Source organism: Dama dama, chromosome 5 (genome assembly GCF_033118175.1).
Source record: "Dama dama isolate Ldn47 chromosome 5, ASM3311817v1, whole genome shotgun sequence".
Taxonomy (NCBI): domain Eukaryota; kingdom Metazoa; phylum Chordata; class Mammalia; order Artiodactyla; family Cervidae; genus Dama; species Dama dama.
In genome coordinates, this window is record NC_083685.1 from 90,799,783 (window position 1) to 90,827,337 (window position 27,555).

The 27,555-nt window shown below is 37.9% G+C and overlaps 1 protein-coding gene across 1 annotated transcript; it reads right to left on the reverse strand.

The window, feature by feature from the left end:
- Positions 1-937: 937 nt before the first annotated feature.
- NUFIP2 (nuclear FMR1 interacting protein 2) lies at positions 938-26,608 on the reverse strand. The gene is made up of 4 exons (XM_061142962.1): positions 26,223-26,608; positions 19,863-21,590; positions 9,225-9,257; positions 938-7,352 (listed from the first exon to the last, which is right to left on the reverse strand). Exons 1-4 carry the CDS (start codon positions 26,509-26,511, stop codon positions 7,300-7,302), a joined length of 2,103 nt encoding a protein of 700 aa, XP_060998945.1. The 5' UTR covers positions 26,512-26,608; the 3' UTR covers positions 938-7,299.
- Positions 26,609-27,555: the final 947 nt, after the last annotated feature.

Here is a 27,555-nt window from a genome sequence, read left to right on the forward strand (position 1 = left end):
CATAAAATTGTCACAAAACTCCATGTGGCAAAGGTCCTTCCTTCATTTCAGTTTCAACCACTTTTCATTTCTATTTGATCAAATAAACCAAAATTTCATTGGAATATCCAACAGTTTGTAAAGCTGATAAAACTGCCCTGTTTCAAAAAAAAAAAAAAAAGCCCTTTAGCAGACACGAGTCAAGCTCTCATTTTAAAACTATGTTATTAAAATAGGTGCCAATTTTTCTCTCTTCTAGTTCCAATGATGAACTAGCCCAGAACTCTAACTTTGAGCCACGTTTCTACAGACGGTAAAGCTAAGAGCAGCAAAGTAATAAGGATAGGTCACTTTTGGTAATGACACACAAATTAAATTTTCAAAACATGTGCATAGCTTTATTCATCTACTTAGATCTAACCTTTTCATGGAGCTTCGGCAAAATTCGAGTGTGCAAAATGCATTTCTAAAACGTAATGCAAGCAAAGCTTTTCACATTTACACTGGCAGAAAATACAGAGAAACTAACAAGCCACAGTAGGGAGAGTTCAGATCTTTTCTTTTTTTAATGACAAGAATTGCACAGTTCATTATTTTGAGACAGTTGTTGCAGACATAAATATTTAAAATTTCCTAAGCAAGGTGCTTTAACAATAAAAAATTTTGAAGTTGCAAAGAGCTAATAACTTGGATCATAGCTCACATAGAATTCCAAATTAAAGTGGACTCTTATCTCCCTAGATTTTGCAAACAATGCTTTTTATAACACTTTATAACACTAAAGGAAACAGCAAGCTGAAACTTTTTCAAAGCACGCAAGAAGTGGTGTCATCACATTACTTGAAGAAGGTGCTGAGCGGGGAGGGAAGGGAAGAATCTTTTTACTATTTCCCACTACAGAACAGCCACTAACAGACTAAGAACGAAAAGAAAAAAGAAAAAGAAACAACTGAAAAAGTAACTTAAATCACTTCCCAGTTTATAAAACAGTTCCAGTTTGTGACAAGATCTATAACTTGAAACAGAGAGCACCAGTTGGGCGATAGAATGAACATCTCATACTGCATAAAAATTAGTGAGGTGGTTAAGAACCATCAACTATCTCAGGCATTGTAACATGGCCTTTCCAATTTTATTTTTTTTTTAAAATATACATGCAAGGCACATTGATATAAAAATAGATCTCTGGCCAACAAATATATTAAATAAGCAAATTAAAATTTTGGCTTTGCAATATTGGCAACATCAAAATATAATCAGATAGCTTTGGACCACATATCTTTCTCATATTCCTCCACCCCATTTGGTGTTTTTCCTCCATCATAATTGGGTTCAATCTCCTTCAAGTATGTGCTTGAGAAATGACTTTTCCTCATGTCAAGTAGCATAAGTTTATCTTTGCTAAGTAAAAATACACTAGAGAAGCAGAATAGTTGGTTTTGATTGATTTGATTAAACTAAATTGGATTGGCTTGGGGCAATGTTACTTCTCCTTTGTATACAAACAAAATTAACTCCCCAGTATATATAGTAGACAATTGCTTTCCTTCTAAAAGATCAGCAACAAACCAATACTACTATTTCCTTTAAGCCATTGTTCCCAACTTCTCTTTTTGAGGCAGAGGGAATAACAGAAGCAAAATTAAAAGATTTTCAGTAGTAGAAGACATTTTAAGGCCAAAATGTGTAATACTAACAGAATTTGTATTTTCCTAAGTTAATATCCTTCACAGGCCAATACCATAAAAAACTTTTTGTACTGATCTCCTCCCAAAGGGAATTTTTAAATCCAATCACTTTTGCTAGTGGCTGTGCTACAGGAAAGGTATCAAAGCAACCTACAAAGGTATGGTATACAGTCACGTAAAAAGTGCATCACATTCTTGATTTTTCAGTTTTTCATAGCAGCAGCAGGATTATTCCAAGACAGAAAATAGTTGTATTTTCATCCTAAAATGCAACAATACCTAATGAAATGTATTCAATATCATGAAAGGATCCTCCTTCATGGAGGATAAATGAAACAGATTAATAGACAAACAGGGGCAAACTAAAGGCATTCATCATATTTACATATTAAAACCACTTTTGTTAACACCAAATCTTTACACCTAGCAAAAGTAATATTTAAGGATAAAGCAGACATTACTAAAGCAGTATCCATTTTTGGAGCCTAGTTTAGCACCTGAGGAGAGGATATATGGAAAGCTATAATTTACCTCAAGTTGGCTTGTTGGTCTTTAGAATAAAATTTCAATATGCAATCAAAGTGAAACTGGACTGGAAAATAAATGTTTGCAGCTATTTTAATAAGGCTGTAGAAAAGGGATACTGCAGTATTATAAAATGGCTTTAGAACTCTGGACATAAACAAAACTTTATAGAGAAGTACGAATTAACAATCCCATTTGTGAGGATGGCTGTTTCATAACATTTCTAGCCCGGAATTGCTATTTGACTCTCCCAGTAATGCAAAAGCAACATACCATTCATACTTCACTGGGTGTTTTTGTTGTGCAGACAATTTAAAACTTCTATTTGTAAGCTCCTTCTTGAGTAGCAGAATGATGTGAAATTTATTAAAACCCAGTAAACTTTTGAGTGATGTGAAATTTTGCTTTTGAATGAAGCCAATGACTGACTCATCCTTCTTTAAACCAACCCATGGTGGTCCTTGTTCTCACACATCTGAACAGATTGATGTATATTTTTTAAAAAACATTTTAAGATAATTAGAAGCAGAAGCCCAACTTTCTCACTATAAAAGAATCCTGGTGCTGTCAGTTAATGAAAATAACATCCTTATTAAGAGCTAATAACCTAAAGCATCTCTGCAAACAAAAAGCAGTGTTTCTCCTAGTCTTATCCTCTGGCCCCTCCCCTTAAACAAGTAACACTCTGGGTGGGGGGGTGGGGGGTGGGGGGGAAGATGAGCAAATTCTAATTTCTTTTAAAAATTCAACAGTAAAATTATGGGTAGGACCACTGAAAGACACTGCCTGATCAGAATCTACAACTGGTGCAGCATTAATGAACCTGATCATAATATGTATTTGTCCCACTATAGTCTGTTGTATACAGTTAGCATAGGTATACAAGAGGGATCATGTGTTATTTGAGGATATGGCCCAGTGATATAACTATACTCATAATCCTTGGAAACTGTGGACTTTTAATCTATTTCTAGAACTGGAGGAAGAAAGTCTTGAAATGATGACTTCCTCCTTAGAGGAGTTTAAAATCAAACAACTTCTCTTCCAAATTTCCTTGACTGTGGCCATTTGGTACATGACAAATTTCACACTAAATGGCTTTTTTATATTTAAAAAAGGTTACAGCAAAAAATAAACCATTAGATGCCTCCAGTTGGGTTAGCAACAAGCCTAACCACCAAGCACAAAACTACTGCTGCTATGTAATGTTTTGTGAAGAAACACATTTTGTATTGTGGACAACACTCATAATTGAGGTTTGCCATTATTTCCCCTAGAAACTGTTATTTGAAAAAACAATGCAGCACTTTTTTTTTTCCTTTATAAAGTTTTTGCAAGATTCTGTGATTAGGAAAGCAGATTAAGGAAAACAGCAAAATTCTAAACCTCTCCAGCCATTTATTTCGAGAAAAAACAAACTGGCATTAACAAATTTCTAGTTATTGTCTATCCCCTCTCCTAGAAAGGAGAGGAAGTGCTAACTATAGATGCTGTAAATACACTGTATGTGAAAGCTCATTGCTAAAGTCAGAGGAAAGGCTATGGAATTAACTTCAGTTCATTAAAGCGGGGTGAATGAAGAGAAAGATAAATACACCCTGTCTTTTGAGGGGAAGGGGAATTATTCAAGACATCTACGAGAGTGGTATGTGACGCAGACACCTACGATCAAGACAGATTTAAAAAAGAAATCTTCACCCATAATTAGTATCTTCATAGCTATTAAAAAAATAGGTCATGATTTCATTCTTAGTGCCATTTTTCAAATACTACCCTTTTAAGGATTAAAACCACCTGACTTTATTCTGTGTAATGAAAACAAATGGCACAAAATAAATACAAGTTCATTCTCTGAATACTAATATGTCTTGCACACATTCACTTACTAATTTTTAATATTTCCTTCTCTCATACACACACAAGCACTCAACACACACACAGACACACACCTTTTCAGTCTTTATAATGGAGGGATGTTAAAAATACCCTCTAGACTGTATTTGGTTTATGCTACAGTACTAATACTCTGAGTTGAAGAAAAATTCTTTATACCAAACAATAACACATCAACATTATTTAAATGTGCTAAATTAATCACAGCTGAAGTTTAGAAGCTTACACAAAATAATCAGGAAACAGATCAACTCTTTTAAGATTTTTTTTTTTTTAATAAGTGCTCTGTAAGGAATTGTGTGAGGACCTAAGAAGAAAGATTGCAACAAGTAGAGTTAAGTGTTACCAAACAGCACAAAGGAGATATGTCCCAAAGTCCTGCTTGTACCTAGGCAAGTAAGTCCATTAACCCAATGCCCCCAAAATACTGACAGTTAATATAATGGGGCACTAGGGTTCCAGAAGGTAAAGAGACATCCCTAACTCTATACCTCTAACCATATAATCAAGGAAATTTCAGTGGGGGAAATCAAAGTGAAATGTTGCATTGATTCATTTAGAAGTGAGACTCAAAAACCTTTGGATAGAGAAGGGATACATTCTCTTTTTGGCTTCTCTAAACAGGGAGGCCTGAGGGATATGGAAGGGAAATAGGAAAGCAACAACAGCTTGTCAAAGATATTTTAAAGTTAAGCGTTGCTTCTAAATTAAAAATTCAGATGGGGGCTGTTTTTCTAATTCCTTTTAAAATATATATTCATTCAACCTCTGTATATCACAAACCCAGAAAGTTTCTTGTGAGTTGTGAGACAGAAGAGCTTTCAAATACCAGGCAAGCAAAATAGATGCTTAAAATAAGGTGGGGGGTGGGGGTGGGGATGAGGACGAGAAGAGAGGGAGAGAATCTGGCCCTAAGGCGACAAGTGGTTACACAAGGCAATTGAACACACAGCAGAACTTTAAAACCTATAAAACAAACTGGAGCCTTTTTTTTCCTTTAATCAACCTTGTTATCTTTTTTTTTTTAACCTTTTGAAAATTTTTATTTAAAAAAAAAACACAAAACACAGACTTCTTTCACTTCAGTATGTGGTATGATGCATTTTCCAGTTTGTTCAATGCTTTAAAGCTCAAGGATGCCTCTGCTTTCAATTGTACATGGGCCTGAAGCATCCTAGCTTTTGGCAAGCAGGCAGGAGACTCAACAAAAATCAAAATAGAACAAGGCAGACTAAATGCAGGGCACATCTGTAAACATATTATACATTTGAAAATTACAATATCCGTAAAAGTGATACAGTTTACAGGTGAAATGAAACTATCTGGAACTGGCCTACCACAAGTTTCTGAACCTGGACTGATACAATAAGTTATCTTATATATATATATATTATGTATAAAAGTTTTGTTTACATCAAGTGGAATTGGCAATCCATGCTTATACTTTTAAAATCTAAGCAGGGCAGAAATCCAGACTATAAAGGTATTTTCTCTACTCTATGCTGAGTCCAACAGCTTCTTTCACAAACTACTTGTTAAAAGCCTCAAATAATCAAACAAAACAAGAAAACTCATCCATACTACAGTCGCTCAAAACTGGACATTTCTTAAACAAAAGGGCTGAGCAAAAGTAGCTACTTCCTCCCCAAATAACCCTGGGGATCCAGTCTACTTTTATTAGAAGACTACATCTCTCTGTATAAATACCCTGCTATTTTAACCTGTATTTGACATACATGGATATACTAATTTCTGTGTTTGTGTGTGTGTGTGTGTGTGAGACACGATGCTATGTCAGGCCAGAGAACTTGTTTTTATGCCACTAACATCACCCAACCTTTAATTGGACCCTTAGTTTCTGCACACACAAAAAAATTTATTTTAGCATGCTATATACAAGCTGCAGTGCAACAGGATGGTAATGTGATAAGACAGGGCTGATGCTCTTCTCTGCCCAAAAGAAAATTTCCAGAATTTCACATTATTTTCCTTAAAAAAACCCATTTGCTCTAGTAATAAAATATATTTATTAAGATATAATTAGAAGCTAATAAGCTCAGAAGTATAGTTTGCATGAAAACACACCTTCTATAGGCAGGGTTTATTACCTCCTCACTGGCTAAAAACATGAAGTTTTAGTTTTCATGGACTTTTTTCTTCCCCTTTTAGATTTCTGAGAAATTAAAGAGAATTTACAGAAAGGTACAGAAGTTTCTCTTCAGATGTTTGATGAAAAACAAGAAAAATAGCACATTTAGTGTTAGTGACAGAGAGCAAGTCTGGAGCACCTACGGTTGAAAAGCAGAATATATTTTTGCTCCCACTTACACAATTACATTAAAACATGGGCACAGGAGTATTTTTCCAGATTAAATACCTAAAGCCAATTGTTTGTTCTGTAACTTTTGTTTAAATGACACTCATGAAGTTTTTACTTGTTAAAGTCCAATATGTAACCAAAGCCAAGTGAACTATATGTACCACCAACTATTTCAGAACTGTAGAACTTCAATGCCCTCCCCTATCCCTCCCCACAAAAAAAATAAAAGGAAACAAAGAAAATATTTCCCAACACACCACAGAGGCTGCTTACTCCTGGCAAGACATGCAAATCATATTCGCTTTAAAAAAAAGAAAAAAAAAAAACCCCTGCAAACTTCAAGGCATTTTATCCAGCATTCTCGCAGGGCTCAAAGTAAAACCAAAAGATCAAGGGAGGAGTGGGGGAAAATGTTGAATCATTCTTGGTTCCCCGTGATTAGTGTATCACTTTAGTCACAGAACAAGATACAGGGATCTTTAAAAGTGGATTTGCCTTTCCAGTGGGTCATTTGTTGCCCAAGGTGATGACAGCAGGAACTTTAGAACCACGCTTGTTAATAAGTCCATATTCATTAATCACTTGCATTCACACTTAAAAACAAAAACTAAAAACAAAACAAAACAAAACTATTCAGTACCGGAGATTAAATAACCATGTGTAGTCTCTTGAAATAAATTTGTTTCCTTAAGAAGTCTAATTACTTTCAGTTGCCTTTTTTAAATAACTATATATATATAATGTATATATATATATATATTTGTATATATTATCCTGTGATTCTACTTATGGTTCCTCTGCTGCGTTGAAGATCTAGGAGCATAAAAGCCTTGTGTCCCCCATGAACGGTGGCTCTAATGCTGCAGAAAGGTTACAAATAGGCAGTCTGGTCCTTCATTGATCTGGACTATCCATGGCTTCATTGTAAGTGATTATCCTTTTGGGATCTGGAGGGAAGGTTAAAACATAAACATATAAATAAAAACAAAGTCTAAAATTCCCAAATGCCCATGTTCAAAAAATAAATCCCAATAACCATCATGTAAACTGCCCGCTTTTATGAAAACACAATTTAAAGACCATTTCCTCTTTGTATTAACACACGTGTGACCCACTTTTCCTCAACCCATTTCAATGGATTCCCAGGCAAAAGGTCCTCTTGCCAGTGAGGGAGACCTCATATTAGAGGGTTGAGTTCAGTTAACCAGGACAATGTGCTTCTACTGACTATAAAAGCAGCACATTTGGAAAAAGCAGAAAAAATTTAAGTCATCAATAATCCAATACTTTAAATAAAAACTCAGATTTATTTTCTTTTGTTCCTGACAAAATGAAGTCAAAATTTATTTTAAGCAGTGTGGATTGTCTAGCAAAGAAATGTTCAAGTTAACACCTAACACCAAAAACTTCAGGTTAACTTAAGTCTGGCAGAACTATCATTTCAGTTTTAATTATGACTTATTTCTTCCTTTTAATTTCCCACAGTACCTCCAGACTTTATTCTCAACAACAGAAAAACCTGTGGATATCCTGGGCTCGACTATAAAACAGTCAGAATGTGTTTGGCCAAACATTCCAGCGTCATTTTAAATTCCCGTTATTTATCTGTATGCCCCCATCTTCTGGAGAGCAAAGATTGCATTCACATACTACATCTATCTATCCTAAGAACTTTTAATCATACACATGCTTTAGTAAAAAAATAGGAAACCAATTAAACTTGCTATCTAACAGAAAAGTATAAAGGCCTGAAAATAATATCAAAAAACTCAAGCTCACCTCAGGCCAAGAATCAATCTAATTTTGTCCAGAAACAATATCTTTTCTAGAACTCCAAGGGACATCCACTAGCAACTTGCTGTGAAGATAATGTTCATTCTTAATAGTTAATAACCATTTAAAGTGAAAAACAGGTAGGTTTACTTTTGCAGAGTATATTTTATAGACGTGTTTAAATTTGTTTGAATAAAAAGGTACACAGAGAGCAACACAAAATAATTTAAGAACTTGTTAGTTATTTTCAGGCCACAGCTGTGTTAGACAAAAAATATCCGACTAAGAATAAGAGCGAGCAATGTTGGAAAATCAGGGAAACTTACTTTTTAGTCTGGACACTTTACACTCTAGTTTACACAGCTTACATAATAACCTCTCTGTGCCTGTTTCCTAATTTGTAATAAGAAAATAGAATTTCTAATGTCTCTCAAGTTCTGAAAATCTAGGACTTTCACATTCGTCCGAAATTCACTTATTTTAACCAGCAAAGTAGATGGAAAGTGGGATCCAATTCAGTTACAGAGCTCTGAAAGCCAAAACCTATCAATATTAACCTATCAGTGTTAGTGACCAACTCTGTAAACTAAAACTCACTTCTATTTCAGGTATCCCACAACAAATATATTTTATTATATTTGGACAGAAGGTACTCAGTAATTAGGACAACCAATTTCAGTTTTTTGAGAACTCCAACACAGATAAAGATTGGCCATAAGTGGAAACACTTATTTATGTTGGTTTTCTAGATTAAAAAATATTTTTGGTCTGTCTTACCTTCATATTCAGGGAGGAAAAATATTCACATTCTTTACACAGCAGGTAAAAACTACACTCACATACATTCTTTTCACTTACAGTATTACCTTGTCTTTAGCAGTCCCGGTATGGCAGCTACTGTCCTTTGATTGTAGTTATTATTAAATAACTTTAAAATACAAAGTCTACTTATTTGGTGGGCCACTATTCATTTTATTCCCACCCAAAAATAATGTACCGTAAGTAGTGATTAGTACTAACATTTCAGGTAACCTAACCATTCTTACCTTGCTTCTGCAAATTCCAAACAGATTCCATTTCTGCAAAGAAGGAAAAAAAGAATTATTTTTAAATACTAAATTTTGCAGAGCAAAGTTTAAAGCTGCACTTTTCACTTTAAGATATATAGACTGACTATTGCTGGGCTGGAGGAAGGGTTGAAATAACACAGTTCTAGGAAACCCAGACAAAACACTCATATTTTCCTTTAGTTGTTGAGTGTCACTAAGATGCTCTGAAATGTTGATTACAGAAAGTCAATTATTACCTGAAATCAAACCACCAAGAGAACAATTTTATATGCACAAACAGCAAAGATTTGCAGATGCATGCTATAGGTAAATGATTAAAAACAAAACTTATTAAAAACAACCCAACATCTTTCAACAAGGTGCCTAGCTCTTTTGAAGGAACCATCATCAAATTTAATCAAACTAGACCTTAAAATGCCTTATTAAAATTTTACTTAACTCTTTGCTATATGTAAGTAGTTCTCTCCTCTGAACCCAACCTACTCATATTTAAGCCCAAAGGTCAAAATGCCAATGCATGCCTATTTATTAATAGCATTCAACCTTTATCTGCTCAACTCAAATGTGATTTATATATAACATGCCTACTTTAGTATCTTAGAATAAGTATATACATGAAGAAACTATAGTGACATTATAGGGAGAGGACAAGGAAAACTACCTGAAAGCACAGAGAAAGCTTCACAGAAGGGATATTTAAGTCTTGAGGAGTAAGACAGTAGATGACTATTACAGCATAAGAACCAAAGGACTGTACTGAGTAATAGGAATGACCTAGAACTAACACTGAGAATAAATGCTCTTCCACGGCCAGATAACTACCATTCTGAAAAGACAAAAAAGTGATTTTTATTCTGTATAACTGGATGTTCCGTATTCTATAACTTTTTTGTATTCTATAACTTATCAGCAATCAACCATAGTTAAAGAAAAATGAAATTGGAGCTCGTTAAGATCAGATATAGCTGAACATGGACTTTTTAAACATGAATTATAGTTAATGTACAACATAATGGCTCCCTGGGGCTAAAACAGTGTGTACAGATCTAAAATTACTACTTTTTATTTGATGTGTACGGATGGGGGCAGGGAAAAAGACTGGCAGGAAAATTCCCATCTCCTAGGAGGTCTAAGGAGAGAGAACTGCAACCAATCTAATGGGGGGGGGGGGGGGACACGAAGATATATCAGGAAAGCATTTCTAGTCATGGCACTCAACTATCACATCAATACAATTTCTAACCCTATTAGTTTCAAATAATTAGGAGGAGCTGCAAGAGTCATTAAAGCTGTTATCGACAAATTTCTAGATCTCAGAATAGCTTATTTTAACAAGTCCAAAGATAAGCCTTTTCCTGGTTAACATCACTACAAGAACATCAACCCAACCACATTTTCCCTTCTAAAGTACAATACCACATTTGCAACAAAAATTCTTGAGGTGTTCTGTATTTACAGGTTCCTTGATGCTCATTATTCAAAGTTTGCTTAATGCAAAGAAATCTATATTTAGTTGTATGTTGAGAGAAGAAAGGAACAATAAAACTTTCCAGTGTCATATAGCCCACCTAGGCTGTAACATTTTCCTTTCCCTTCCCCACCAAAGAAATCTTCAACCTATCCCTGCCCTACTCTTTTTTTAGGTGATGGGGAGGGTGCTATATTCAAGAGTCACAGCAGCAGCCACACGACTTTAAAAGCAGAGTAAATATACATGTTTTGAATAAAAACAACAATAGCTATTTGCAAACACTTCATTTCTTTAATGGACTGAAGACATTTCCTTAACTTCAACTAGGACATTCAGCTTTACATTTTACTCTAATACTGTAAAAATCTTATTGCCCTCAAATATGGGCTCTGGAGTAGTGACTCTCTTCATGAGGAGGGAAAAGGGATGGTCTGACCTAGCTAAAAAATTAGTCATGGGCCAGCCTAGCTTCCAGTCAGGAAATCAGCATTATCTGAAGTGTTGTACTAAGAAATGAATGCAATTTCCCTTCCTGCTATTTAATATTACTTCTGTAACTGGCAGCAACTTGATTTCCTTGATTAGAATTTTAATGTTTCTATGAAACTCCAAGTTAAGATGTAAAAGAGGAAATAAATCAAATACTGTTTGTATGGTTATATGCCATGTTTAAACCACTCTAAAAAGACTAACCAGAAGCTAGTGATACAGAGCACATGGGAAAGAAGTGAATGACATTTTGCCCTTTTTAGGTTACAAGTTAGGATTCAGCTGTTAAATATAAAATGAGTTTCTCTGTATAATCTTGTTTTAACTATCACAAGAGAAGCTGAACAGTATAAAGAAGGCTATAGAACTATACAGAATCACAACATAGTAATTAATCTTTTTACTTTTAATACTGCCCTCTTTTACAAACACACACACACACACACACACACAAACATCCAAGTCTTTAACATCCCAGTTGTTTTAAAACAGGCATCACACACACAAAAATAAATAAATAAAACAGGCATCACAGCATCCAATTATGCAAACAGTTATTGAGAAATGGCCACAGGGCCAAACTTAGTAGTCAATTTTGCCAAAATCCTGTCATTTAGACCATTACCATACAAATTTGAGATTTTACTGTGTCAAAATTTTAAAAATTCAAATACAATTGAATTTTTACATCAAATTAAATTTCCTCAAGTAATGCCGCTCAAATGAAGAAAATTTAACATTCAATTTCCTAAAGCAGACAACTTTGAAATAGTCCTTATCACAAGGCTTCCTGGAGTAAACATCCAATTAAATACAAGTTCTTAACTCCAAGTTGATTAAAAGGCATTACTTAGTGAATAGGGATACAGATGCAAAAACAGAAAGAAATACTCTCTGTGAGCTCAGTAGAGTAGGTAGGTAACTTTTCTAGGTAGAAGCATCAACACAAACAAAGCTTGATGGCATTAAACAACGTGTGCTAACTTATAGCAGTCAGCCAACTGGGTTCTACATACCACCTGTTTTTGCAAATAAAATCTTACTGGAATAGAACCTCACCCAGTGCTCTTTTGTACAAAGCAGAACTAAATGACAACAGAAACTCTATGTCTCGCAAAGACTAAGATATTTACTATCTGATCTTTTATAAAACAAGTTCAATGACTCAGGCTTCAGCAGTCACAAGTAATTTAGTAAGTCAGTAAGATGAAAAGATTTAGACAAAGAACACCACCATTCAGGGAACAGAGCTAAAAGTTGCCACGAAGGAAAGATTCAGACAAAAATGCCATTTTGGTATTTGTGGGAAAGAGCACAAAGCATTCATGAAAGAAAGTTTATTATTTAGTCACATAGGTGAAGGGAAGTCACTGAAGAAATGAAGTTATTATAGTACATGCTAGGAATGGATGAAATGAAAATAGAAAACGCCCAAAAAAATGTTATTGCAAAAGTGAAGAAATTAGGGCAGTTGTATTAGAGATGGAAAAGAATGAAGATGTTAGAGAAGATCCATATAAACCTAATGACAAGGGTTGTGTGTTAATTCACTAAAGGCGAAGCCAAGAAAGGGCAGTTTTGGGGGAAAAAATGAATTCAGTTTTATACACACAGCACTGGAGTGACATTGAATACATGTGGTCTGAACTCAGCATAAAAGCAGCTGAAGAAGTCTTAACTAATTCACAGAAACAGGATTAGATTACCCAGAGGAGTCTCAAAGCCTGAAAAGGGGACTGAAGAACAACATTATTTGAGAAAAAGAGAATGATAATACCAAGAAGACCAGGAATGTCGCATCAAACATACAAAAGTAAGAAAAGTAGATAGAGTTAGAGAATGTAAGGAGAGAGTATTCACAACTGCAACTCTCACCTAAAGTTGTCACACACCACATCCCACAACATATGCACATGTGTGCGTGCTTAGTCACTAAGTCGTGTTGACTCTCTGCGACCCTAAGGACTGCAGCCCACCAGGGTCTTCCCAGGCAAGAATACTGGAGTGGGTTGCCATTTCCTTCTCCAGGGGATCTTCCCACCCAGGGATCCAACCCATGCCTCCTGCACTGCAGGCAGCAGTTACCCATTCGCCTTTCTCTTGGACAGTGCCACTGCCCTGGTTCAAGCAGTGGTGTCTTATGCAGATTTCTGAAGTTGTCTTTTATCTAGAGACCATTAATTGAGTCTCAGTTTCTATCTTCTCCACTATGGTTATAATTCTCTTTCTTTAAAAATATAAATCTGAAATTGATCACATTGCTCAAAACATTTCAGTGGATTCCCATTTGCCAACATGGAGATGAGTTGTGTGTGTCTGATATAAAATTTATTTCTAGAATAGGTACATTAACAACTCGATAAATTAAAGGTTTTTAACATGCACCATTCACCTTTCCTGAAACTGAGTGACTGGCAAAATTCAAACATAAGCCGTTTTCACCTAAAATATTCTGACTCTCCTTCTACAATAAGCCAACATTCACTTCTTTGAATTCTAACTACCTTTGTCCCCTGACCCCACCCACTCAACCTTAGTGTTTTCTCTGTATTTCAAATGCTGTTTTCTACAGAACAGTCACATTAGTGATATATATCTTTCCCATTACACTGAGTTTCTTAATAACATGAACACTGTTTTCATCTACTTATCACCAATGCTTCACACAGTACTTGGCACAATAAATAAAACATTGATTTGAACAGAATACTACTCATAAATCAGTCAAGGAAGTAATAATATAGAAAATGTTTCAGGTAGACCCATTTGAAACTATTATTCAATCTCTTGACCTACAAAAAGCAATTTCATATAGATTCATATTTTAATTCTAAAATTCTTCAAAGAAAAAGACCAAACCTAAGAGGGTTAAAACTAAATAGAAGCTTAACTTTTCTCTTTAAAATTGAAAGATACTACTGCCCCAGTTAACAGAACATATTTAAAAACACTTAACATTTTAAGTACATAATGGCACCCTCCAAAAAGAATCAAATCACACATAAGGCCAAACAAGCTGACTCCCACAACTGTGAACCCCTAGATCAATTTATCAGTAATCATGCCTTCCAATCCCTTATTAAGACATTTTAGATCAAATTCTATAAAATCCTGCAGGGGTGGTGACATAAATTTAAATTCTGCTTCTCTTCCTAGTTCAGATTTACTCATCCTTTTGATGATTTCTGGCTATCCCAACACTGTGTTTTGTTATTGTACCTTCTCCTCAAGCACTCATTGTACCAATCTGCCTATTCTTTTGGTTGTCAGAAATTTCTCCCTATCCTTTTTTCATTTAGACTGTACCCATAAAGAAATACAGTACATTTTCAAGTAAGCGGATTAAGGTATTTGTAAATCACCACCTTTTCAGTAAATGGTAAATTAACTCTTCAGTAGATCAATTTCAATCCTATATTCCCAACTTGGAGCTACACCAAGAGACAGCCCAATTGTCAAGACCACCTCTAAATACACACAATAGAAACCTGGAGCACTTATTCTATTACTTTTAATGGTAAAATATAAAATTTAAGTTGCTTAGAATGAAACTGCTAAAAAAAAAGAATGAAACTGCTGCTATGACAGTAACAGACAATTTCTGCTCCTCTAGCATGGGTAATTACTTCCCTTTCCCTCAGGATTTAGGCTAACAAAACCTAAGAGTTAAATTTTAGCTTCTATTAAATTCCTTCAAAGTTACCTTCCAGATTAGCAGCAAAGTAACTAGTGTACTCGTAAAGCAGAATTAATGAGAAATCAAGTACCCAGTATGGCTGTTAAAATGGAAAGTCACTGGTAAAAAGGATCTTACACAATGTTAAGAATTACTTGTCATAAATATTCCTATATGTCTCATATTACAGAGAGAAAAAAAGGACTCTTCCCAAATCTAGGATGTTCAATTCGGACTGAAACCCAAGTCAAATCTGCAGGTACTTGTTTATAAGATTGTTAGGAAGATAGCTTTGATGGCACAATTATGGGCAAATGCAATAAAAAGCACTGAAAGCACTGAAAATGGTTATCAAGCACCGCGTTAACAAGAGAAAATTTAATATTCAGATCTTTTCATGAACAAATGTCTAAACTGTATGAATAGTTTCCATCAGTTTAATTAACCATAACTCGTCTCCTCAATATCCTATTTCCCATATCCTGTAGATGTAGAAATTATTTATCAGTTCTCTCTTGCCCTTACCCAATCTAAAAACTTTTTGAAATGCCTGTTTTATTTCTGGATAAGTAATACAGTCAGAAGACTGAAAATACAAGAGGAAAATCTTTTGTTATTTCTCTGCCTGGACTGTCCCAATAATCTGACTGATCTTTTACTTCTAGTCACCAGAAAAATGCCTTCTAATCTACCCTACAAATTGGTGCTACATTAATCTACCTGAACACAGACCTACAAGTCAACTGTTTAAGAGCAACTCAGTTTTCACAGCAGTTGAGTACAATCTGGTAAGACAAAACAAAAGCTGGCATTTTATATTATGAAACCCAGGCTTAAAAATGATAAATGATTTGCCCAAGCACACAGGAGTCAGGAATAGCAGCATTAATACCCCTGTCTTTTGTCAGTTTAAGTTACATACTACCAATCTATCTCCGATACTCAGAGGCTCCCCCTGCCCTCTGATGGGAATTAAAAGCCTCCATGATTTGACAGTAATTTACCTTTCTTCTCTTTTATATGTGTGTGTGTGTGTGTCCTCTCACCACATCCAAAGTGGATACCTTTCAAGATTCACATCACTCTTGTTTTCCAACTTTTCTGTTCTTTATGTTTCGTTCTCTGCATTTTCATTAAGTAAAAAGTCTTCCCTCATCCATCAAAATCCAGCTTAAATGCCACTGTCTCCAGGAAAACATACCCTGCACTTACTCTTCCTACCTTTACTCCATTAGAAATTCTCTCTCCCTGCCCCCCCAAAAAAGAAATTCTCTCTCCCCTCACTAAAATCTCTTATCTGTACCCTTCTTAAAACATTTAAAATCCATGCCTTAAAACCTGTGTATTATTTTCTCCTGTACTGAAGTTCTTTAAAGGAAAAGACTCACCCTGAAAAAGCAAGTCTTTCATAACTAAGCAAAGTACTCTGCCTATGAAGGTACAATACAAGGGAAAGGAAAACAATTTATTGTACAACTCTTCAGTAGTATGGAAAACTATGACAGAAAAAAAAAAAAAGATTAAGCTGAGGAAACCTCCCTACAGACCTAGAGTTCCAATCCTAGTCTGTAATTAGCATCACTCAGTGAGTTAAAATCTTTTTTTTAAATTCAGGGTTCAACTCAGATCTACTGGATCAAACCACTTATGCCAATAACCTGCCAGCTGTGGAGGTAATAGAGAAATTTTTTCAGTCACCAGAAAAATAGCAATAGTTATTTTCATGCAATAGCCTAGAATTGCCTCAGGAATATTTTATACTAGATAACTTTCACTTTGACTTACCCCAACCATCAAAAATTAAAATTTATCCCCCCCTACAGTTCTATGTGTTGGATAAAACTTACCATATCAAAGTATTTAATGAATACTCCAAAATGTCAGCATTTTGAATGCCTGATATCATTTAGTGCAATATTAGCCAGGCAAGGTAAATTAACCAGTTTAACACTATAACCAAACACAAATCAATGTTACTTCTGAAGACTTGGCTTCAAATAAGTTTAGACCATTTCAAAATCAATGACATCACCTCAGAAAGTTAGAAATCTAAAATTTTAAGCCTCAGATAACAAATTAACATTTCTGAGTAACTACTTTGAAGGTGGCAATGGTTATATGTCTTGGGTATGTTCATTAAAAGCCACCTCTCTATAACATACTCAAAAGTGTCAATGAATAAAATCCTGACTCCCAACTTTACCCAGCACTTCCCTGGTGGCTCAATCATCAAGAGGCTTCCCAGTTGGCAGTAGTGGTAAAGAAACTGCCTGCCAATGCAGGACATGTTAAGAGACATGGGTTCGATCCCTGGGTCGGCAAGATTCCCTGGAGAAGAGAATGGCAACCCACTCCAGTGTTCTTGCCTAGAGAATACCATGGACAGAGGAGCCTGGTGGGCTACAGTCCATGGGATCACAAAGAGTCAGCCATGATTAAAGTGACTGAGGACACACAATGGTAAAGAATCCACCTGCCAATGCAGGAGACACAGGTTTGATCCTTGGGTCAGGAAGATCCCCTGAAGTAGGAAATGGCAACCCACTCCAGTATTCGTCCCTGGGAAATTCCATGCACACAGGAGCCTGTTGGGCTATAGCTCATGGGGTCACAAAAGAGTCAGACACCACTTAGCAATTAAACAAAGATGAACTTCAATCAACTTTACTTACCGATTACTTTTGAACACTTGAAAAGACCATACTAAAGGATTCTTTTAAAGGACAAAGGATCTTTCAAAGGGTATTCCAAAAAGCCCCACCGATTACCTCTTTTAGAGTTTTAGAAAACTTGCCTTAATTTAAAAAGATCTTCCTATCTTTCAAAGGTTGTGACACAAAACAAAATTCAAATAAAAGAAAAATTAGTGACCTGATGGATCAATCTACATTTGGCAGAAATTCAAAGAATCTGCCACTTTGTGACCTCACTGAACTGAACACTGTTTGTTCTAGGTAGAAAAAAAACAATACCAATTTCTTCTCAATAATGTCCAACTACAAAACTCAAACTGATGCACTTTTACTAAAGCTAATCTTTCAGTAACATCACCAAAACTAAATATAACTGCATCCATGTAGGGGTATTTAGTTTCTATAAGTATCACTGATTTCATATCTGTTTAGCCCATCTGGAGGACAAATACATACACATAATATCTAAGAATAAACAAGAATTAATACTCTCATTTAAAAAGGTCTGCCTTTTTTCCATAATAATCAGACATATCACCAACCAAGTACCTAATGGAACAACTTGCCCCAGAATTCTTCCAGGTTGTGGGAGATCATAACATAACCATACATCCTCTCAGGTTCACACAACCACCATGGCTGTAAAATACTTTGGCAAAGACTTTCCAAGTATAGTGGTCTCTGGAGGCCAGATGGCACAGAAAATATTACAACAAACACCCTGGCAGAATTTAACTTATAATTAACCAATGTCTTAAAAAACTATTTATTTTTCCCCTAAACTTTCCTAAAAATATACAGCTCTTAGTTAACATATATTTACTTCCAAAGAGCAGTGCTAGAGAAAAATGAAGACAGATAATTTTATCTGCCAGGATTTCCACTCCTAAAGTCCCATAGGCAATTCTATTTATTCCCATTTTTTAAAGGAAGAAAAATTTTAATGGGTATCTGTTTACTACTAAATGTTTTACAATCTGCAGATAGAGAGGTATGGAGACTAGATAATTTGCTTAGAAGTCACATAAATAGCTTTGTTATTCATCTATAAGGCAGTGATTCTTCTAAGGAAAATATGAATTGCTTCATCACCACCTGATCAGATATGCTACCTCTTCCTTATAGTTGCAAATCATTGCCTAAATGAGTTACTGTTCAAAATGGGGCTGTGCAGTATATATTAGGTGTGCGCATGCATGCAGGGGGTAAGGATTTCTTTCAGGGGAGGTGCGGGAGACAGAAGGAAAACTGAAAACCACTGTTCTCCAAAGCAAAGAGGTGCTTGTAACATCATTTGTAAACATCATTCACAGAACAAATAACACTGTTCGGAGTTTGGGATATGGCATATATATGGACTAATAAACAAGGTCCTACTGTATAGCACAGGGAACTACACTCAATATCTTGTGATATACCATAAAAGAAAATATGAAAAAGATATTTTGCTGCAGAGCAGTAATACACTAATTCAACTACACTTCAATTCAAAAATAAGTTTTTAAAAAACTGCTACTTAAACACTGCAAAAACAAACAAGAAAACATTGTTTTAAGGATTTAAATTACTTACACCATAAAACAAATTTTCCTTTAAGGCACAAATAAACCATATCCTTAAAAAGTTATTAACATGGAGCTTGAAAGATATCTGGTTCCTTTTTAACATGGGCTTTGGGGCTATGAGATACAGAGACTTCCTAAAACCTGGTCCCTATAATGCTAACTGTACCTGTAAGTGTAGTTTATTTTCTAGTTACCTTTAGCACCCATTACTCCTTCTTATAAGAACACAAAAGAGCTGACACTCTTAATTTTTGGACTTCTCCAAAACACTGTTCCTATTCATTTTAGGCAAATTAGAACTACTAATTGAGCTCACTAATAAGCATATGATATAAAAAGCAAAGGAGAGACATCTATTCAAAGAAAAAAATTAAAAGAATTCTTATGAGTGTTTAAGAGAAAATAAAACATCATCCCTTTAGCACCCCCACACTTCTTTATTCCCTGAACAAAAGGCAAGAGCTTGATTATAACTTGTTTATATAAAAACAAATGTTAAGTTGCAGAAGTGAATATTCCTTCTAAACTTCAGCCATACTATTTCCAAAGACCCTGAATTGTTTGATACCAGCTGCTTATCCATAATGTTATTCTCAACTAAGCTCTGCAATCCCTAAAGAATCTCATAGCAGCTTCCAAAATTCACCCTTAATATAACAGCCAATAAATGTATTAATAAACGACCAGTAAGAAATTTCATATAGGAAACAAACAAGTTACCTTTAGTGTGATATACAATAGCAGCCCTCAGGTCAAAAGAACCCCAGCTATCATTCCTTTCTAGGCCTCTCTGGTATCTCTGTTCTTTGGCGGAGCCTAACAAAGTGTTCGTAGGAGACGCCAGAGGATTTTGATTTTCTATCTCATAGTCCTTTGAGAGAAACACTAAAGCACCTTGACTACTGGTGTCTGCTTTTTGCAGGTCACCTATATGACTGGGTTCCAAGGATAAGGCTCCACTCTCACTAGTAGTCCCAGATTTTAGAATGCTACCCAGAACTTGAGGACTAGTCCGTTTTTCCAGCTCATATGCCTTGGGAAACACAGGATGCTCAGTTCCTGAGGGGATTATTTCAGCACCCTGTGAAACCAAAGTGGCAGGATATTCCCCTTGAAATGTCACCTCCATCACTTTATGATCTGATGATGACTTCCCAGTAACAGTTTCAGGGCCAGCACTGGGCTCATTGATAAATGATAAACCCCACTGATTTTGGAAGATATCCCCCAGGTTTTGCTGATCTGTCTGAGAGGGCAGATCCACTTGTGCTGTGCTCAACAGCACAGTTTGCATATTTGAAGGGTAGATAAAAAGGCTGGACTTAATTTGTTCAACAGCTGCTGAAGTCAGACTCATGTCTTGGAGAACTGAATCAGTCCCAGAAGAGATGGGTGTTAGAGTATTAGCAGCAGTAGTTAGCAGTGGCTGACCCCCTGGAGAATACACACTTGCATCAGTCCCTGCTAAAACTGGCCCATTAGAAAAGCTGGCCGAAGTAACAGATTTCAGCGCTGACATAGGGACCTGGGATAATCGACTTGAAGATTGGGTCTGAGTTTCCCCAGTAGATGATGAGGAGGATGAAGATGAAGATGGTGACACAGAAGAGTTCTGTACAGTTTTGTTGAGGTTTTCCTTAACTTTGCTTGCATAACTTATTTTAGGAACGATTTTAGCACTGCTATTGTCCACTGGAAAAACTGGGGGTGGTTTAAACAGGGTCCACGAGTCCTCTTTGGAGGCAACAGCAGAAGTATGCTTTCCTTTGGGCCGATCATCAAACTTTTTGCTGCTCACACCAGGCTTAATATCAGAGCTTTTCCGCAGCATATCACCCACAGCAGGTTTTCCTCGACTTGTTCCTCCAGGCCCAGTTTCATACTTCCAAATAGGCTTTGAACCATCTACTCGATTTCCCTTTTGTTCACTGTAGTCAGGCTTGAAAGTTTCAAGTCCCTGTTTTAAGGTTGGGACATTGGTCTCTTGTTGCATTATTTTGTCCTGCACTAAATTAAGGTTTTCACAACCCTTGGCACTATTGCGCCTAGCTTTCCTTTTTTTAGGAGTGGTATATCCGCTCTCAGATCCACTACCATCATTATCTGCTCCTTTGCCCATATAACCATTAGTAATATAGCCAGAATTATTTGTTACAACACCATTTGGAATTGCTATGGTATCAGTCTTGTCTATAGATTGGTTCTCTCCAGATTTATTTTCGTAAGACTTCCCATTCTTTTTGTCCATACTGTTTTTCTGAATAAAATTCCTGGTTTTAATTCCTGCTTTCCCAAAGGTGCTGGACTTTACAGTCTGCTTCAGATTAGTGTCTACAACTTGTTGGTTGCCATTGAGGACCCTGGAAATAGGGTTGGCAGCTTCCTCAGAACCCAGGTTCTTTAAAGATATTTCTCTTTCTCCAGCATTACCATTTAGTTCACCGTAACCTAGGGGGGAAAAAGTTAAAAAAAAAAAAAAAATTAGAATATGTAAATTACAGTAGTACCTAACATTTAAGGACTATTTAATATTTACAATGTGCTAGACTCTTCGCTATAAGCTTCAGCTTTATCTTACTATTTAATAACTATGAGAAAACACTTGTTAGCCCCATTTACAGATTAGGAAGTTTACTAAGTAAGAGACAGAACTGACCTAGGATCAAACCAGAGTTCAAAGTCAGAAATAATGTAACTTCTTAAGCATATCTTTTCTCTAACAGCATCAACCTTCTCATCATTCTCACAAGGCTGTTATAAAATTTCCTTTACCATTAAGAACAGAGCTACCCTTTGGGCAAAATCAAATTAAATGGATACAGTAAATCTAAGTACTACAGGAAAAATAAAGACTGAACTTCTATGAAACCATAAATGTCTGGTGGTCACCGTAAGAAGTTCCTAATTGCATTCTGTCAAACAAAAAATCTAACAGTTGTGAACTTTTTTGAAAATGATGTTAAACTCGACACATCCCATACATTCTATCATACTGTTATTGTATGAAACCAGAACACCTATCTGCCGACTCTTACTACATTTTTCTTCATTTCATTATACTATACTGCCTAACCAAATGATTCAGTAAGAAAATACTAACAAATGAAAGGTATCTAATTTAAAAAAATGTTAAGGTATTCAAGTTTAATTTAAGAACTTCAATCACCATAATCAGTTTATTATTACACATAATTCAATTGGGTCAACAACTTTTCTCATTTCCTCACTAGTAAAATAGTGACACTAGTAAAGTACCTTACTATGAAACATTCCCTACAGCATCGTGAGGTCAAGTCATTAGAAAGAGATACAAGATAAAGTTAAGGATAAGACTCACACACACACACACGCTCTCATACATTTAAAGCAGCTTTTCAGGGGGATGGGGGGAATCCAATAGTATTTGGTATTAGTATTGCAATAAAAATACTAAATAATTTGTCATTTTCATTCATTCTCTTGGGCCTGTAGCCTGTAAAGGCTAAAAAGCACATGAGATTGTATATTTTTGTTTTCAAATTTTGTTTTAATATCCAATATGGTAAACAGCAATAAACATAACCCATATGATTACCTCTTCATATATTTTCAGAGGATAAAGAACAGTAAGATTTTTTTTTTAAGTTTGAGAACCATTGTTTAAAAAAAAAATTGATGTGAAACAGAACACACTGAGAAGATTCACAACAGGGTTTGCTATAATTTTAAGTCACTTACTCTGTATCAGTGAAATGAGCAAATTATATTAACTTTCAGAAAATAACTCAGGAAAACATACTTAAGGCATAACCGTTCTTGAGCAAGAGTGGCACAGAACCTGTTCCATGAGAGAATATATTTGTAAAAAGTTCTTAACTTCCACTAGAGTTATATTTTACTTTTCGTCTGGCTGAAAAAAGCATGATAACCAATCAAATGAAACTTCTGGTGAAAAAATTCTAACTATGAAACAGGAGAGAGAGCTGCTTAGGATGTTTTCTAAAGGTTTGTTTTTCCCCAGAATCAGAAACTTCAACAAACTCTCAACATTTTTAACAGATATAAGTTTACTCGTGTACCACTCTAGACTAACCAGAACTACATACACCATTAATGTACTAACTGGCTAAAACAAAGGCTTGTACTCTTGGGCCAATTAGTCATAGCTTTTCACATCTCTAAGATAAGCAGTCTTAAACACAAAAGTAAATAAATAAATAATCCAAAGTGCAAATCAAGTTGGACCAAAGCCAAGACTTTAAAATTAACTGGAATAATTTTTACTATTTAGTTGCTGATATCAGAAATTACCGATTTAAAAACCACCCAGAAGCCACTATACTTTTACCTCCAAGTTTTAATGACAAAAAGTATTTCTCATTTAACTGTATTAAAAATTTTCCACCAAAACAAACAAACAAAAATTCCCATGGTAACCTTGTTGGTATGCAAAATGTCTAACTTTTTAAATTTAGGTATTAAAAAATGTAAACATTATAGAATTACTGAGAAAAATCAAAGGCCTCCTAGTGCTTTCATTATTTAGGGTTGCCATGCTAAAGCATCTAACCCTACTTCAAAAGGACTCAGCAAAACTCGAGTCCTGAAAAAATCTAGATTAGTATCTGAAATTACCGAATATATTTGCATTTCTCCCTCTCTTGCGCCCTCTTCTGGATAAAGAAAAACTGTTCCTCTTTATAGGTTTGTGGGTAATGGGTCATAAAAGCCCCCTCAACAAGCTACAGACACATTTCAAAAATCCTCACAGTTTTCCTAATAAATTAGACCTATGCATGTTGAAGCAACAGTAATATGGCCAGGACACACAAGAAAAGTTGCTCCCCCCACAGTTTACATTCTCTCATAACTGTTAAACCCAGTTTCCACTATTTATCCCCTTTCAGGATAAAGCTCAGGGGATACTTCCATAAGTAGAGAGAAGTCCTGCGGGGAGTATACTAATACCTGACAGACAAAACTGAATTTTCCAATCTGAACTGTAATACTGCCTTAGAGTCCAAGTAAGCATAGTTAAGATGTTTTTTCCACCTGAAGCTGAAAAAGATTTAACGTTTAAAAGAAATATAGGATGTACAGTTTCTAACAGCTTTTAAACTGTTCCAAACCCTTAGGATTAAGCACTCAACAAATTTAATGTTCTTTTCTACTGCACATCATCAGTCCCTATCACCCTCCAAAATGGAAAATCTGATACATCGATTTCAGTCTTCAAGTACTATTAACTCTGTAATAGAAATAGTTTTTCTTCAGCTCTCAGTAACAGCTTATATCAAATCTGACACCCTGGGTTTAATATTTTCTTACAACTTCAACTTATAAACAGAACAACTAAAATCTGTATGGTTATAAACTTTTAAGTTCATTTCTTCTCAAATGTTTTCTAAAATGACTTTTGCCCTCAATTTAACATTTGTTAAAGAGAAGAGTTTGGGGATTCATATCGGTTTTAAAATGGGAAAACATCTTTCCTTATTAACATGAAATAAGTCTCATCCCAGGCAAGATGGTAGTGCACAAACCTCGTGGATGAGGCACCTCGGTTCACCCCTAAGGGCAAGAAAAAGGGGTCAAAAAAACCTCATCCTCTCTTCCATTCAATCAAACACTCTTCTAATCTCATTCCTCAAAACCACTGCCCAAGCCCACAAGGTAAATGTTGGGGGGAGGGGGGGTTGTTGGAGGAAGATAAAACAAGCTTTTTTTGTAAAAATGAGCTGCTAGAAGAAAACGACCCAAGTGAAAGCCTGAGAGGCGGAGTCGTGAGCGAACCTGGCAGGAGACGAGGTTCCTGTGGCAGAGAAACTCGTGACCGGGGAGCCTGGTTCCCGCTGGGTACCCCACCCGGCCTTCAGGCACCGCCTCTACCCAAAATGTATCCCCCCTCGGCCCCCCCAGCCCTCCTGCCCAGAGGAGCGCCCGCGGCCGCCGCCCGCGGCCTCCTTCTCCCTCGCGTCAGCTTTGAGGCCGGCTCCCCGCCCCGACCGCCCGCGCCTCCCGCCGCACCCGGGAGCGGGAAACGCGGCCGCCGGCGCGCGGGGCCCGGCGCAGGCCGCTCCCCTCGTGGCCGCTTCCCTCCCCCACCCCAACCGCCCCCGCCCCTCACCCCAGGGACCCGCCCGGGGCCGCGCGGCCGCCACCGGGTTACACAACCCGGCCAGCGACGGCGGGGGGGGGGGGGAGGGGCGGCCGAGGGCCCGGGGCGCCGGCGCCCCCACAATGCTGGGGGCGAGGTGACGCGGGGGGGGATCCCGAGGCACCCGGCTCAGCCGCGCCGGGCGCCCCTCGACACCCTTCCCCCTCCGCTCTTCAGTGGGCCGGAGTCGGTGACAGGAATCGGCTTCCAACATGGCGGACAGGAAGCGGCCCCGCGAGGAGGAGAGAACATTCCAGCCGCGCCGGCTCTGGGGGGAGCGGGCCCGGGGCGCCGGCCTCGGAATGAGCCGCAGGGACAAACTGGGAGGTCCGGTGCCCGAAAGAAGCGTCTAGGGGTGGAAATGACCCGAGAGACGAGGGGTCCCAACCGCCCCCCCCCAGACGGGGAACCCCAAGGCCACAGGTGGGCTTGGGGTGGCGGGTGAGGGAGGACACTTCCTCAACTCTGCCCCACTACCCTCTCCTCGCCTTCTGCAAAAGGGTCTCGCGACGCCACCCGAGTCGGAATTCGCTAGGCCTTCCTGAGTTACACCCCGAAGCATTTTGGGGGGCTGGGTTCACCCCCAACTCAGGGCCCTCAAATTAGGGTCCCTCCTGGGCCGCAGGAAGGTAAACGAGAGAGGAATATAAAGGCCAGACTTCCAAGGCCGACCCTCCGGGTTTCCCTCCAGCCCGGGCGGGGGCCGGGAAGGTCACACTGGCCTGGTTGGGCCTCTCCCATGCTGAGGAGAAGAGGGCGCTGCAAACCGTGAGGCCCAGCCCGAGCTTTCGGAGAATGAAAGGGGGCTTCCCCACACCCGCAGGACACCCGCACGCAAGCACACACACCCCGACCCCTTCCGCGCTTTTCCGATCCAGCCCCACCCCCATCTCCCGCACCCCCCCACCCCATCCCCCTTCCCCCACTCGTCCTCCCTCCCGGACCTGTTTTCTTCTTCGGCGTTTCCTGGTGCTGCTGGAGGGCGTGTTTCTGCTCATGTTTCAGCGGCTTTGGCTGGGCCTTGGGGCTGCCCTCGGCTCCATGCTGCAGGTATTGGTGAGGCTGCTGGTGATGGTGGTGGTGATGGTGGTTGTGGCTGTGGTTGTAGAAATAATAATGGTGATGGTGGTGCGGCTGCTGCTGCTGCTGCTGCTGCTGCTGCTGGGGGTGATGGTGCGGATGGTGGTGGCTGTGATGGTGCTGAGACTGTGGCTGGCCGGGCTTCTCCTCCATTGAAAGCGGCTGGGACTCTCTGACTGAGGCTGCGGGCTGCTGCACCGTCAGGATCTGAGACTGCTTCTCAGGGCTCACTCAGTATATCTGAGCGCGTCTCGCCAGCGCACTGGTTAACAGAGCGATTCTGCGAGATTGGCAGCCGCACCCCAGCAATCAGGAGCCACGCTGCGCCTCTGGCCCCGCCCCTAGCCCAAATCCTCTTTCCTTCCCCTTCGCCACAGCCGCGGCCAACGCCACTTACCCTATGCAACCTCACAGGGCCGGGCCTTCAACGTCAGCACTATGGCTCTCTCTTGTGTCGCTTTCTCTCCTTCACCGCGCAGTCTGCGAACAGCACTTTCTACACTGCTCGCCAGCAAGCTAGCTCATGTCGAGGGCAGCAGATTCCACTGGCGATTCCACTGGCTCTGGGAGCCATCTGTTGGTTTTGCAGCTCCTAGAATCTATTGGCTTTTTTTTTTTTTCCCCTCTAAATCCTTTTCCGGGTAACCAGAGGGGAAGCTCAATTCCCTTAACCCTGAGACCACTAAAGGGGCAAATCAAAAAGAAGAAATAAATACATTTTTAAGAATACAAGAGCTTCACAATCCAGTAGATCATTTTGTATTCTGGATTCATTTTGCTTTGTATTCATATGCTAATCTCTTCCTTTCCACGAAGGGATTATAGGATTCCACAATGGGGTATCTGTGTAATTTTCTAAAAGGGCACAAAGGGTTTAAATCATTGTTTCTTTGTAGTTGGAGGCAAGGGAGAGCGGGAGGAATGAAAATCTAAAAATCTACACAGAAGCAGTTGTTTGGTGGTGGTGGTTTTTTTTTTTAACTCTGCAGGTGAGGTCAACGGTGAATTCAAGAAAGATTTTAGAATGCAAAGTTTCAAGAGAGAAAGAGGGAAAGAGCACTTTAGAAGTTAAGTTTTAAAAAATGCTTTGCATATATGGAAAATATTGGAATGTAAAGAAATACTCTATTGCGTTGTGTAACATTGGTTTAGCTTATCCGGCTTATCACATTACAGCCTGATTTTTAAAAGTAAACG

Coding starts and splice junctions, on each gene's coding strand:
- NUFIP2 (XM_061142962.1), bottom strand. CDS start 26,511: ATGGAGGAGAAGCCCGGCCAGCCACAGTCTCAGCACCATCACAGCCAC. Junction 9,258..19,862: donor TATTGTATATCACACTAAAG/GTAACTTGTTTG, acceptor CCTTCTTTGCAG/AAATGGAATCTGTTTGGAAT. Junction 7,353..9,224: donor TTGGAATTTGCAGAAGCAAG/GTAAGAATGGTT, acceptor CCTTCCCTCCAG/ATCCCAAAAGGATAATCACT.